Source organism: Globicephala melas, chromosome 3, assembly GCF_963455315.2.
Source record: "Globicephala melas chromosome 3, mGloMel1.2, whole genome shotgun sequence".
Taxonomy (NCBI): Eukaryota; Metazoa; Chordata; class Mammalia; order Artiodactyla; family Delphinidae; genus Globicephala; species Globicephala melas.
The window spans coordinates 72,233,672-72,247,906 of NC_083316.1; the positions used below are offsets into that span (position 1 = coordinate 72,233,672).

The 14,235-nt window shown below is 36.5% G+C and overlaps 1 protein-coding gene across 1 annotated transcript in view; it reads left to right on the plus strand.

Moving 5' to 3' along the window:
- Window positions 1–14,235, plus strand: part of ADGRV1 (adhesion G protein-coupled receptor V1) — a 564,815-nt gene that overhangs the window by 125,652 nt on the left and 424,928 nt on the right. Inside the window, exons 29-34 of the mRNA XM_060296007.1 lie at window positions 2,106–2,321; window positions 3,771–3,986; window positions 4,693–4,937; window positions 6,201–6,382; window positions 7,208–8,019; window positions 10,293–10,502. Of these exons, the coding sequence (XP_060151990.1) occupies window positions 2,106–2,321; window positions 3,771–3,986; window positions 4,693–4,937; window positions 6,201–6,382; window positions 7,208–8,019; window positions 10,293–10,502 (1,881 nt within the window). The remainder of the gene's footprint in view (window positions 1–2,105; window positions 2,322–3,770; window positions 3,987–4,692; window positions 4,938–6,200; window positions 6,383–7,207; window positions 8,020–10,292; window positions 10,503–14,235) is intronic.

Below are 14,235 nucleotides of genomic sequence, written 5' to 3' on the forward strand. Positions count from 1 at the left end.
TCTTATTAAGTAAGAATTATAAAATATAGCCCTGTTTTCAAGGAACTCACAGTTTATTGAGTGAGCTGGAAATAAAACCGGGAGGGAGGATCACGTATAGCAGTGACTAGGAGCGATGGTTGCTGGTGCAGATAACTTAGGTTCAAGTGTATAGTAATAAATTGTTGCCCATAAACTTTTAAAGCCCCAGTTTCCTAATCTAGAATACAGAATTATTATAGGGCTTAAATATCATAATATATGTGAAAATGAATACAGTGTCTGGCACGTGGTAAGCATTCAATAAATGTGAACGATTATTATTAATAAAATGGTATCTGCAAAATATTAATGTGCTGTGGAATGGGAGAAACAGTCAACATGTATTTATGCTTGATATGTTCCTGGAACCATGCAGCATACTTGGGGCGATTCAGAATAGGCATAAGCTATGATGTGAAATAATGAAAGAACAATTAAGTGCATTAGAAAGAAAACAGTAAATGTCATTAAAAATGAAAAAAAAGAACAATTAAGTGCAAATCTATGTGATATTGTTTCAATTTTAATAGCAAAATCAGTGTAGGACCTGATAGGGTCTCTGTACTCTGCTCTGAGTATAATCATCAACCTTCAGGAGAGCCGTGTGAGAAGACTGGTGATGAACAGGCACAGGGCAGGATGAACAGTCATGGGTAATTGAAGGTTTGATGAGGAATTGCATATAGGGAGCAAGAGATTAGACAAACCCTTACATGACGCCTCTTAATTGTGTCCAGCAGGTACTAGTCTAATGCCTTAGCTTACTTCCTCAACATCCTTGTGCCCTTGATTCCTCATCTGTAAAATGTGGACAGTGCTACCCACCACATAGAGATGGTATGGGAATTAAATTCCTAGATGCAAGAAAAGTGCTTAGAACAATGCCTTTTGAATAGGGCATACTCAGAAAATGTCATCTGCTTCTACAACTCTGTGTTACTGCCATTTTTTTCCAATGTAGTTAAATTTAATTGTTATATTGATTTATAGTTTTGTGTTTTTAACTATATAATTTAGTGCAGTCTGGGCCTGTATCATTGAAATTAAATTGTGTCATTACTTGTTTAGACAAGGGTGCCAGTTGGAATTGAATCTAGAAAGTAAGTCAGGGAGTTTGTGGAGGGTCCTACATGCCTTCAAAATAAGTTTTGCTCTCTCTAAAATCAGTGGCAAGTAAGAAGAGAGTCTTAAAAGTAGGCTTAAAAGCATAGCCTTAAAGTATAGCCTTGAAAGCCTGAGTGAGCACACTCTATTATAGCAGTGTTGGGATAGCATGACTCCGCTTTCTGGATGAGGTAGTTGCATGACTATTAACTGAGATGGGGCAAGGGGAACAGGTTTGTGAGGAAGGACAGTGAAGCAGGGAGAGAGGCAGTAATTGAAATAGAGTGTGATGATTTTCAGCTCCTCTTTGAGGGCAAGTAACTAGATTACTTACCTACTCAATTTTGTAACTGTAGTGCCTTTAAAAAAATTTGTGGCATGCTGGTAACTAATTAAAAGAGCATAATTCTGTAGGTTTCATCATTTTCTGTTATATTTTGCAAAGTGATGATTAAATATACTCTATTCATTTTTTTGCCTTTTTACAAGTTTCCAATAGTTATTAAAATAATTCTTGTAGGGTAACTATTCCTTTGCTATAATAAAAATCTCCCTAGAAGTTATAGGAGAGTAGGGACTTTCCGTTTAGTTTATTTTTGTATCCCCAACATCTAGATTAGTGCTGGTACATAGTAAACGATAAATATGTTTTTGCTAAAAATAGTAGAAAACACAAAATGATTATCCCATTTGGCTGATGGATCTTGCGAGGCTTTTTTTTAATTTAATTTTTTATTGAAGTATAGGTGATTTACAATGTTGTGTTAACTGTACAACAAAGTGACACGGTTATACATATATATACATTCTTTTTCATCTTCTTTTCCATTATGGTTTGTCACAGGATATTGAATACAGTTCGCTGTGTTATACAGTAAGACCTTGTTGTTTATCCATTCTGTATATTGGCTGAGGCTTCTTGATGACTTTTTGGCCAGTTCTTAGAATTTTGATATATTAGCTTTTCTTCTGTCTTTCAGTTCCAAACTCTCCACGCCTTGGGCCTAAGGTAGAAACTATTGCTCATCTAATTATCATTGCCAATGATGATGCGTTTGGAATTCTTCAGCTCTCAGCCCCAATCGTTCGAGTTGCAGAAGATCATGTTGGACCCATTATCAATGTGACTAGAACAGGAGGAGCATTTGCAGATGTTTCTGTGAAGTTTAAAGCTGTGCCAATAACTGCAATAGCCGGTGAGAAAAGACATCTAAGGAGCAGTGAAGTGTTTTGGAGGGAAATTGTATCCTTGATTAACAAAGCCCCTTAAAGATGTAGTTAAAAAAAATCAACTAGAAAGCAATAATACCCTTGAATGTTTTTAAGGCACAGACCTAGAGTTTTTATTATATATTTATCACATTGATTTTGTAGAATTTGTGAAAACTGTTGGCAAATTGTATATGAATTTAAAAGCTTTGATGACCCAAATATGCACAAACCAATGAAAAGTAAACCCAGGAAAGCATTGTTAGGCTTTCTCCGTGTGTACTTTTAAGGTTTTTGGAAGGGATTCATGTGTAAATAGTGCTGAAGAATACAGGATAAAATGTGCAGCCATATGATTGCAGTGCTTGGCAACAGTCTTGTCTCTCAACTCATCTTGCTTATTTATTTATTTATGAAGAACATGGTAGAGGCAATGATTAGCATTAACTATTTTATGTATTAGCAAAAGGATTTCATTGTCAAGTGCAAATATTAGGAGACAGCCTTCTTTGGTAGTGCAGTTACAGCATCTAGAGGGAGATTTGCCTAAGAGCTATTCAATCAGAACCTCTCTAGTGTGCACTCAAAGGACATGAGTGTGAATGGATGGGATAACATGATTGATTTTTTGAAATAAATCATCTGGATGTGATACTTGCTTGAAAAGACAATGAACCAGGCTCACCTAGTCCTTAAATGACATGTGTGTAAGGGGTGGGGTGAGGAGGGTAGCTCAGAGGAGTGCCTGTCTGTAGAGGGCTTTACACATTGACAGATGGTGAGGGTTGATCACTGTTCTAGAAAATTAGCACCCAAATTCCATAGGAAGCCTCTCTCTTTTCCTCATTCACTTTTTGACCAGAGACAAAGCCACCCCGAGTGGTATGCAGTAGCAGCTTTTAATCCAACTTTGTAGAAAATTTCATAGCTTCCAACCATAAGATTGATGACGCTGACATGCCCGTCTCTGTGCAGCACTGTAATTTATCTCCCCAGTGAGATCAGAATTCTAGTTTTGTTCTTTGTTTTAAGGTACCATACACATTTTTTTTTACTGTTGTAGATAAGGGGCCATCTTGCGGTAATGAATGGCTCTCTATGTTCATGTGCATATCCATGTCCCTATCTATATGTCTGTGTCTATATCTGTATCATCTATATGTGTATATGGCAAATAGAACACATTATGTATACATTGTTCTAAAAATGAACTTGAACAACCCAGATGTCTTTTTTGTTATTTTGTTGTATCAAACCCATTTTTTTCTTGCAAGAGAGGTGAATCTTGTTTAGAATAAATGTAGTCACTATCCTCGAAAAAGTCTTTCAAAGTATGTCCATGGAATGTGATATGTCATAGTATTTCCCTAGAGTATGGGATGTTTATTATCATATACTGGAATAAGTCTTAGCATTTTTCTTTTTTGTCTTTATAGGTGAAGATTATAGCATAGCTTCATCGGATGTAGTCTTGCTAGAAGGGGAAACAAGTAAAGCCGTGCCAATATATATCATTAATGACATCTACCCTGAGCTGGAAGAATCTTTTCTTGTGCAACTGCTGAATGAAACAACAGGAGGAGCCAAACTAGGGGCATTAACAGAGGCGATCATTATTATTGAGGCCTCTGATGACCCCTATGGATTATTTGGTAATGAGACTAGTTTGTGTCTCTCTTTTACTTGTCTGTATAGATTCATACCTTTCTTTATTTTTAGAGACTCAGAATTGATTTGATCTTCTTCCGTTTTAACCTGCTATTGCTGATATATAGGACACCTATGTGTGTTCACTAGCAGTGGTTAGTAAACCTAGCAGTGGTTAGAAATCAACCTCTCAGAATAAATCTGGAAATCATACACTTTTAGGCTTTTAGGTCAGATCTGGTTCCTAGATGTGTTTTGTGAAGTTTAGACGATTCTTTAAAAAACTAATTTAATTCACAGAAATTTGTACAAAAATCTGAATTTCTGGCCTATCTTTATAGTAGAAAAATATGGTGACCTCAAGCCCCTTTCCTTCATAGTATCAGTCTTAGGAGAAAAATCGCAACTGCCAGGTTTGTCCCATGCAGTTGGCCCCCGAACTCACTAGACCTACTTCACTTATGCCTGGTATATTCCTGACCTCTGTGGACATCTGAGTTATGCTTTCTGCTTCTATCGTAATGAAAATAATTTGGAAAATTTGGCAGGCCTGACCAATTTGTATCACAGCATGTTTCTCTGATTTTGTAGGGTTTAGCTTCTTAGATTGCTTAGGGGAAGAAAAGAATCAACTGTAGGACGGCAATTGGTTTGTTCTACATTGACTTAGTTTCACTTTGTATTTGAAATTATCTCTGCTTTGCCCTTTAGGTTTTCAGATTACTAAACTTATTGTAGAGGAACCTGAGTTTAACTCAGTGAAGGTAAACCTGCCAATAATTCGAAATTCTGGGACACTCGGCAATGTTACTGTTCAGTGGGTTGCCACCATTAATGGACAGCTTGCTACTGGCGACCTGCGAGTTGTCTCAGGTAATGTGACCTTTGCCCCTGGGGAAACCATTCAAACCTTGTTGTTAGAGGTCCTGGCTGACGACGTTCCGGAGATTGAAGAGGTGAGAGGAATGGCTACTCTAGAATGACACTGTAAAACATATCTTGTCTTATAGTGACTAGAACAGATGGCTGTTATTGTGACATTTATAGAGGTGTCTGATAAATTATTTCTGCAAGAATGTTCAAAATATGTTAGTGTGAAAGTGATCCTTAGAGATAACAAAAAACAAGAATGTTCTAGAAATAGGTCTCATACACATACTAGTTTACTAGTATAAGATTTTTTTGGTACAGTTATGTAATATTTTTCTACGTTTTGGTTAAATGATTAAACATGTATAGTCTGTCATAAGTTTTGCTGTATTGTTTCATATAAACTCTTAATTTGTTTGTATTCAGACTTCCTTTTGACTTGAGTGTGAGCCAGTCAGTCTTAATTAAGTATAGATTTTGATTTTCCACTCATTCGTTTATTCTTTAGGATTTACTATGTGACAAATACCATGCTAGATTTATCTGCCTGATGTTTATTTTTCATCATGAAGAGGCAAGGTGGCAAATAAAGATAGAGTCTCAGTGGGGAAATTGATTCATCACTAACATATATTGGCTGAAGATAATTTTATTTTATTAAATTCAAGTATTAAAAGCTGGAGCTCATAAAATTACATTTAATAGCATTTATTCTGTAATAGTGTCAAATTTTTGTAGAAGGGAAATCCATAAAATTTCTTTTTGGGTGCTAATTGTGTCATTACTCACTTCTTAAATATTAGATATTAGTTAATACATATACAACATTTCTCTTTCCTTTTCTCTGAATTTAGGTATGAAAACCTAAAAACTTATCATAAATTTCTCTAAATTTATGATATGTTTTTAGTTTTACGTTTTATCAGAGAATTTTCATTTATGAGAATGTGGGAAATAAAGCATAATAAATGAACTATTCATAAAACACATATGCAGTATCCTCCCTAAGTAAAAAAAGGTATAGGGGTTAAAAGTATATTATTGAAGTGGTAAACATAAACAGGCCTCTTAAAATTGATTCACAAGATTGTATAACAGAATATTAAGGAACTTAAACAGCCTGTATTTCTTCTGTGCCATCATGCTCTATCGTTAAAAGTTGGTGATGGATTGTTCTGTTACGTGTTGGGATTGTAAATGTAATGGAGGAGTTTCTTTGAGTCCATTTATATTTTACTCCATTTTGTTCTTGTACTTGTATGGATAGTTTTGATTTTTTTTTCCTGCATCATTTTTATTCTAATTTCAGAACCGGGATTCTGTTAAGGAAGTTTTCACTGTATTTTTAGGTTATCCAAGTGCAACTAACTGATGCCTCTGGTGGTGGTACTATTGGGTTAGATCGAGTGGCAAATATTACTATTCCTGCCAATGATAATCCTTATGGTACAGTAGCCTTTGTTCAGTCGGTTTATCGTGTTCAAGAGCCTCTGGAGAGAAGTTCCTGTGCTAACATAACTGTCAGGAGAAGGTATATGAGATGTGGCTGCTTGTATCCGGCGGGGGAGGGGGGCGGTGATGGAACTTGTGGGGTGGTGGGAAAGGATCTCTTACACAGTCAAATAAAATTTGGTAGTTTTTGTAGAATGTAAATTATTTTATAGGTTGTTATAATTTGTTAATTGAATTATGCCTATTAATATAAAGAGCTCATTGTATCTATCATACCTTTTATTAGTGAAATGGATTATACATCATTGGGCTTTGTAGCCCCAGACACTTATTGCTTTAATTGGTGATGTGTTTGAATTAGAACTTGAATACAACTGGCTTCTAAATTAAAGAATATTCAGATGCCATATGAAGTGGTTGACTTTCAGGTTCCATTTTGTCTGGATTTCTCTTGTGAGACAGCATCCAGTTCACTGAGCTCCTTCAGAAATAGAAAATAGCTGGTCTTGCTTGTGACCTTGTGGCAAGTAGTTACATTTCCTTAAAATGTACTCAATGTTGGTATCATTGTTACTTTGTTTCAGTGAAAGCTAGTAATGAAGATTCATTTTCTAAGTCTTTGAAAATTCTGAAATGGATATGATTTGCATATGGTGCAAGATATTTTCATAGCTTGGTTAAAAATAAGTAGTATTTGATTGAAAATGAGCCAGATTTCCTTACATGAGAAAACATAATGTGAAAGACAAATGTTATTAAGAAACATGGTTGTGTTTGCGCTAGTACTTTATCCACTTAAAAAAAAAAAAGTGAAAACCACCATCAGCATTCTCTTCTCTATTATGTAATCCACAGATGGCTTTGAGTGCTTAACCTGTCTTTTAATTGTCACTCCACATTTTAGCGGAGGGCGCTTTGGTCGGCTGTTGTTGTTCTACAGTACTTCCGATATTGATGTAGTGGCTCTTGCAGTTGAGGAGGGTCAAGACTTACTGTCCTACTATGAATCGCCAATTCAAGGGGTGCCTGACCCACTTTGGAGAACTTGGGTGAATGTCTCTGCAATGGGGGAACCCCAGTACACCTGTGCCACTTTGTGCCTCAAAGAACACGCATGCTCAGCGTTTTCCTTTCTCGGTGCTTCTGAAGGCCCCCAATGTTTTTGGATGACATCGTGGATCAGCCCAACCATGAACAACTCAGACTTCTGGACCTACAAGAAAAACATGACCAGGGTAGCGTCTCTTTTTAGCAGTCAGGCTGTGGCTGGTAGTGACTACGAGCCTGTGACAAGGCAATGGGCCGTAATGCTGGAAGGTGATGAATTTGCAAATCTCACAGTTTCTATTCTTCCCGACGATTTCCCAGAGATGGATGAGAGTTTCCTAATTTCTCTCCTTGAAGTTCATCTTATGAACATCACAGCCAGTCTTAAAAACCAACCAACCATAGGACAGCCAAATACTTCTACAGTTGTCATAGCATTAAATGGTGATGCCTTTGGAGTGTTTGTGATCTACGGTATTAGTCCCAATACCTCAGAAGATGGCTTATATATTGAAGTTCAGGAGCGGCCCCAAACCACAGTGGAGATGATGATCCACAGGACAGGGGGCAGCTTAGGTCAGGTGACAGTCCAATGGCGTGTTGTTGGTGGAACAGCTATTGAAGGTTTAGATTTTATAGGTGCTGGAGACATTCTGACTTTTGCTGAAGGTGAGTTATGGTTCTAAATGGATTTCAGTTCCCCCTGGTAAAGTCGTTATAGTCAGTTTTTATGACAAGATTCATATGAATTCTTACTGTATACATTCTTGCTAATGTGTACAAGTGAATGATGGTTTTGAAATAGTAGTAGTTGGCTTGTTAATGGTTGACATGACATATGTAGGCCCATGGCATAGGGCCCTACATGTGTATCTTTTCTAGTTTATTAAAAAGATTTTCAGGGAATGTGAGAATTTTATCCCTTTTATGTGTGGTAGCAGAGCCTTCAAGGAAGTGTAGAGGCAGCTCTAAAGCAACTTTTAATTTTGTAAGGGAAGTTACAAGAATGAGCCGGGTAGCTACAACCAAATGTGGGTAAGAAGTATTGGTAGCTAGGAAAATGGGTACTAACTAGGAAGCTTTGTCATATGCACTAGACAAACCAGGATAAACCTCCAAAGAAAATAATTTGTAAGTATAAATAGCATAAACTTTGGTGACTTGATTCATATTAAATTAAGACTAGTGGTAGATCAACTTATAATACTGTTCTTAGACTTGGATGGGACCACTATTTAAAATTTTCATGAACAATGAAATTACAGAGAACTTGGACGATAATTAGAATTAGGGTCAGATTCACTGATTCTTTTCCAGGGTTGGTTGAATCATTTATATTTGAAAATTTCAAAAGTTTATATATTTAAAATAGTTTTCTTGGGTAGAAGAACGATATCTTTACTGAGATCATTATTTAAATCCTGATTTAGGCAATTATAAATTCCATATAGTTTTTTAACATAGTGTTTTTCTGATTGAAAAGTAATATTTATTCATGAAAACTTCAGGTTATACAACAAAATGAAGGAAGTAAATGTTACTCACAATTCCATATCTTAGAGCATTCATTCATTGCATCTTTTATCATTTAATTTTAATGCATATACTTTTTTGGAAACAGTAGTCAGGGGTCATGATACATATAGATTACATACTTTTTGAAACATCTAATAAGCATTATATTTTAGAGTAAATTTTTAAAATAGTATAAAACTTCTCAAAAATGATTGTTTCCTAGTAAATGATTTTGGGAACGATGGAATAATGATATGCTTGATGTATGGGTTTGTGTGTGTGCACAGGTTAGTAACTGGTAACATTTCTCCCTATTTCAAAGGAAATATTGAACTTTGAGGAGGGAGTGGAGATGAAAATTTAAAGTTAGGTTTTTTTAATGGCTTTGGTAACAATAAAGAAGCTATCATATAAAGTAGTGGCATTATACAAATTAGTATTACCTTGAATTGTAACTTTAGAATCACACGAAATGGACTATATTTTATAGTTAACCTAGATTCTCAGATAACATACACTCTCTTGAGGCAGTCTTGACACTGAATTGATAAAATATACCAGGGTCGCGCGAGAGAGAACATGCATTCACATCCATTTTCTCCTTTCTCCTGCCTTTTCTCACCCTTTCAACATCTTTCCAGAAAGTGGCAAAGAATTAGATGGGGAACACTGTAGGTGAACAGCAGAAGCAGTGTTGGGTTTGGGGGTTTTCAGTGATGCCCTATCTACTAGTGGGGTCCTAGACCAAATTGCAAAGTAGATTGCTTGGCCCTTGTTGCTGTTATGTGTCCCTTTGAATTCCTTTTCTGCCTCCTTCCCTTATTGCCCGAATCCTGGAGACTAGTATTTGATGTTGTCATCTCATCTGGCTCCCCGAAGACTTATCCCATTTATGTGGGTTCTCTTGCTCAGAATTTACCATCCTTTTCTGTTTCCCATTTTGACCACTATTCCCTAAGTGTTCCTGGTCTTTCAGGGAAGTTTTGGTTTGATTACCTGAAAATCATTCATGGTAACGCCAAAATGAGAATGAGACCCCACTTTCTAGAGGGATCAGTTTCTAAACAGTAGATGCTTCAGAACCTCTTCCCCTAGCTAGGTCATGGTTCTAGGCTAAAGACCAGGAAGTAAAACCATGATTCCTTGAAATAATTCTACCCTTTAACTTTCCATAATTCAAAATGTCCTTTTCCACAATCTGCCCATATTAATGAAATTTTTACAGTGTTTTATAGGTGAAAGGGTATACATACTTACATACAACATTTGCTTATAGTGGCACTAATATTACTCATGGTATTGAACTGTTATAATTCACTCATGTATTTTTACTTAACTTTTTTCTTTGAAAGAAGTTATCTTGGACCTTTGTGAATTCTCTATTGATGATTTTCTTACTTGGGTTTTATTCCATTAATTCTTTATAGGTGAAACCAAAAAGATAGCCATTTTAACCATTTTGGATGACTCTGAGCCAGAGGATGATGAAAGCATCATAGTCAGCTTGGTGTACACCGAAGGCGGAAGTAGAATTTTGCCCAGTTCCGACACCGTCAGAGTGAACATTTTGGCCAACGACAATGTGGCAGGAGTCGTTAGCTTTCAGACTGCTTCCAGATCTGTCATAGGTCATGAAGGTGGGTTCCTTTCTTTGTTGAGCACATTCATTCTCTTTTCCATGGATGTCATTTTTTGTCTAGTTTTTTAAAGTTTCCCATTTTAAAAAGTCTTCCATTATTTTGTACAGCTGGGTGTGTTAATGTACAGGGAGCTTATTTGGGAGAGGGCTGTATAGGGAACTGTTTAACTAGATTTAGGAGACTCGCAGATTGGTATTGTGTTCTAGCTTGCCGCTCCCCACTAGTGTGATTTTGATGAAATTGGTCAAACCTAGGATGCTCAGCTTTCTCATCTGTTAAATGAAGGGAAATACTACTTCCTTCGTAGGTTTCTGTGTGAGGATTAAGTGGATAAATGTAAAGTGCTTAGCATAGTTCTGGGCACATAGTGTATATGTGCTCAGTGGTAGCTGTTGATGTTAAATGGTGAAATATTGGCTCTCTGTTCAAAAAAAAAAATAGCAGTTTCTGATCAGTGAATATTTTAGCTTGGATTTTATATGTTTGTATATTTTATGAACAAAGTGCCAAACTAGAAAAAAATTATACAATGTCCTCTTTTCCCGTAAAAAAACAGTAATTTCCATGAATCTTAATATTTTACATCATCTATAGGGTTTACATTTATAGGCTACTTTTTGTTTAAACCATTATAGCAGTGTTTTTGTCTTTGAATAAGTCTGTTTGAGATAAAACTGTTATTTATAGTCTGTTTCACTATAATTTGTGTTTAAAATTAAAAAATAATTGTACCTAAAAGAGTTAAGAAATGAAAAGGATATAGATCATGCATTTGGACTTCGACTTTATGGATGAGAAAACTGAGACAGAGAGATTAAGTGACTGGACAGAATCATACAGCTAGTTAGTGACTGTGCTGGAAACTGAATGCATTTTAGTGTGCATCACCTTTTACCTTACTGTACTCCCAACTTGCAAGTTTATTTAACTTAATGCAAATATCTGAGCCATTTTCCAATACTCTTTCCTTTTATTAACGGTTTAAAAGCTCATGCTGTCATAGCAATAGTGAGTAAAAGTGACTAACAAATTGCTATAAGTCAATCTAAAGACAGATCATCAACTCTTGAAAAATTATTTGTAGTATAATACAAGTAAAAAGTCACTGGAAGATAAGTTAATCTCAATAATAATGAAAACAACAATAACACTTATTGAGTGTTTTCTGCATGCCAGACATTTTACATCCATCATTTCACTTAATTTTGACAGGGCTATGAAGTGGGTATGACGATATACACCAGTTTTTCACACAAGGAAACTGAATGTTAGAGAGATTACCCAGCACATAGTTATTCATGGTGGGGCTTAAACCTAGTGCTGTCTGAATCCAGAGCTTACGCTATAGGGCACCTTGTGAGAAGAAACTTGTTTTGCTTGAACTTACATCTACTGCAGAACCTGACAATGCAGGAACGTTGGGTAAATATTTCAGGATTTGAGTTGGAAGAATAATGAATTTGAGTAACAGTGTCCATGTGAGAGGAGGAAATTTGGTGAAAGAAGCTGACTCTATCTTAAGCTAGGGGTGGAAATTGGATTTTTAGAGATAATCGTTGAAATCAGGAAAATTAAAGATCTAAAATTAAGATCTTAGTGGATAGAGGGAGAAAAGCAAGTTGTCAAGGATGGAGCTATGTGGGGCACCAGGGTAAGGTGCTGGGACAGGCAAAAGGCAAAGGGGAAAGGGGAAAGAAGGCTCTGCCAGAGAGGTGGGAAGAGACCAAAATAAGAATGTGTTTTCATTAGTTATCAGAAGAAAGTAACCAGCGTGTCTCGTACTACATGGGCAACAAGTGAGATTAGATTCCCAAATGGGCTAGAGGGAACAGTAGTAACTGCAGAGGAATTGTAAAGGAAAACTTGGCATGGAAAGCAAATAACTAAGGATAACAAAAGACAGGACTGTAGAAGCCTTGGGGGCAGTGCTCCTCAAAGTACGGTCCTCAAGCTGACATCTGCACACAAAGTGTTTGCTTTTTGTTTGTGACAAGATAAGTTTGAAAATGGAAAGAATCTTTTCTAGAGACTTTTATAACGATTTCATTTTGCTGTGATATCCAAAAGTGATATCTATGGGCTTACATTTTGTATGTGTGTTCTTTTTGCCATTTAACTTATCTAGTCATTTATTTTATTGTGTTTTACAAAAATGTCAGTTTATGATAGATCAAAGAAAACAAAACAAAACAAAAAACAGACAAAAACCCCTTGTCTCGGACTTCCCTGGTGGTCCAATGGTTAAGAATCCACCTGCCAATGCAGGGGACACAGGTTCGACCCCTGGTCTGGGAAGATCCACATGCTGCAGGGCAACTAAGCCCGTGCGCTCTAGAGCCCGTACACTGCAACTACTGAGCTCACGTGCTACAACTACAGAAGCCCATGTGCCTAGAGCCAGTGCTCCGCAACAAGAGAAGCCACCGCAATGACGTACACCGCAACAAAGAGTAGTCCCCGCTCACTGCAACTAGAGAAAGCCTGTGTGCAGCAACAAAGACCCAGTGCAGCCAAAAAAAAAAAAAAAAAAGTGCTCAAAGCAGAATAAAGGCAACCCAGAATTCTATACTAGTGAAAACATTTGTCAAGAATGAAAGTGAAATAAAGATATTTTCAGATAAAAGAAAACTAAAAAAAAGTATTAAAACAAAACCAAATCTCGTACTTCACTGCATTAGGGGTGAGAAGCACTGCCTTAGGGGATATTCTGTTTGTTGGCTCTGTGAGCAAGGAAAGGAGAAAAATTGGTGAAACCAGATTAAAGCGTAGAGTATTTTGGACTTGCTTTGTTTTGTTGAAGAAATATAGAGAAGAAGGCAATGTAGAAGAAGAGAAGAAAAGTGTTAGTGGCATGGGGGTGGGAATAAATAAGTTCAGGGACCAGAAAGGATTAGATTTAAGGGAGGACACAGAGCTGGACTAGGTATGTGATTTTCAGCAATATGATGGGATTTTTTTTTTTTTTTAAGAATACAAAAGTATTTGGATGTCCAGGATCACTTGAAGGGCATTTTAACCGTAAAGGATCTAGCGTCATTACATGCATCCTATGGAGGTCTGGGTGGTGACAGTGGTGGTGGGTTGGAGGCTCTGAAGAAACCCAGGCTCTTGTGCTGAGCACCAAGTCATCTTGGGGAAACTGCAGGGTCTTGGCACCTGTGTTCTCTTTCACTGGAACGAACTTAACACCTGAAAACCAGATTGTGGTCTCTTTAGTCTCCAACAGCTAAATATCTGCAGGGGATGCAAAGAGAAAAAATGATTAGTCATTAAAACACGTGGTCCAAACGTGTTATTGGTTTATCATATCAAAAGCATATCCTATCTGCTTCATCATATCAATCTATGAGCATGAGTTTGGTACAGGAAATAGAACAATGAATTGCTTTCATTAATCAGTACTCCCTAGAATTTTTACATTTTTTAAATAAAAATTGGTAGGAATTTCTATTTTTTTAAATTTACTTTTCTTTCCCTTTTCTCCTAAACCTTTTCCTAGAGTCTAAATTAATTTTCTTTTTTCAAAAACATTATGTCTAACCTCAAGAATTCAGTATTTTGTGCATGTATTCTTTGTATTACTGCAAAATTGCATAGAGAAATGTATATCAAGCAGATGTTTACAAAAATGAAAACTTCATGGTGTTTCTTCAAAGATAACTGCTAAAGAAATGGGGTAAAAAAATCATGCCATGTAGGCTTTTGACAGTGTTAACATTGCTTTTGACTT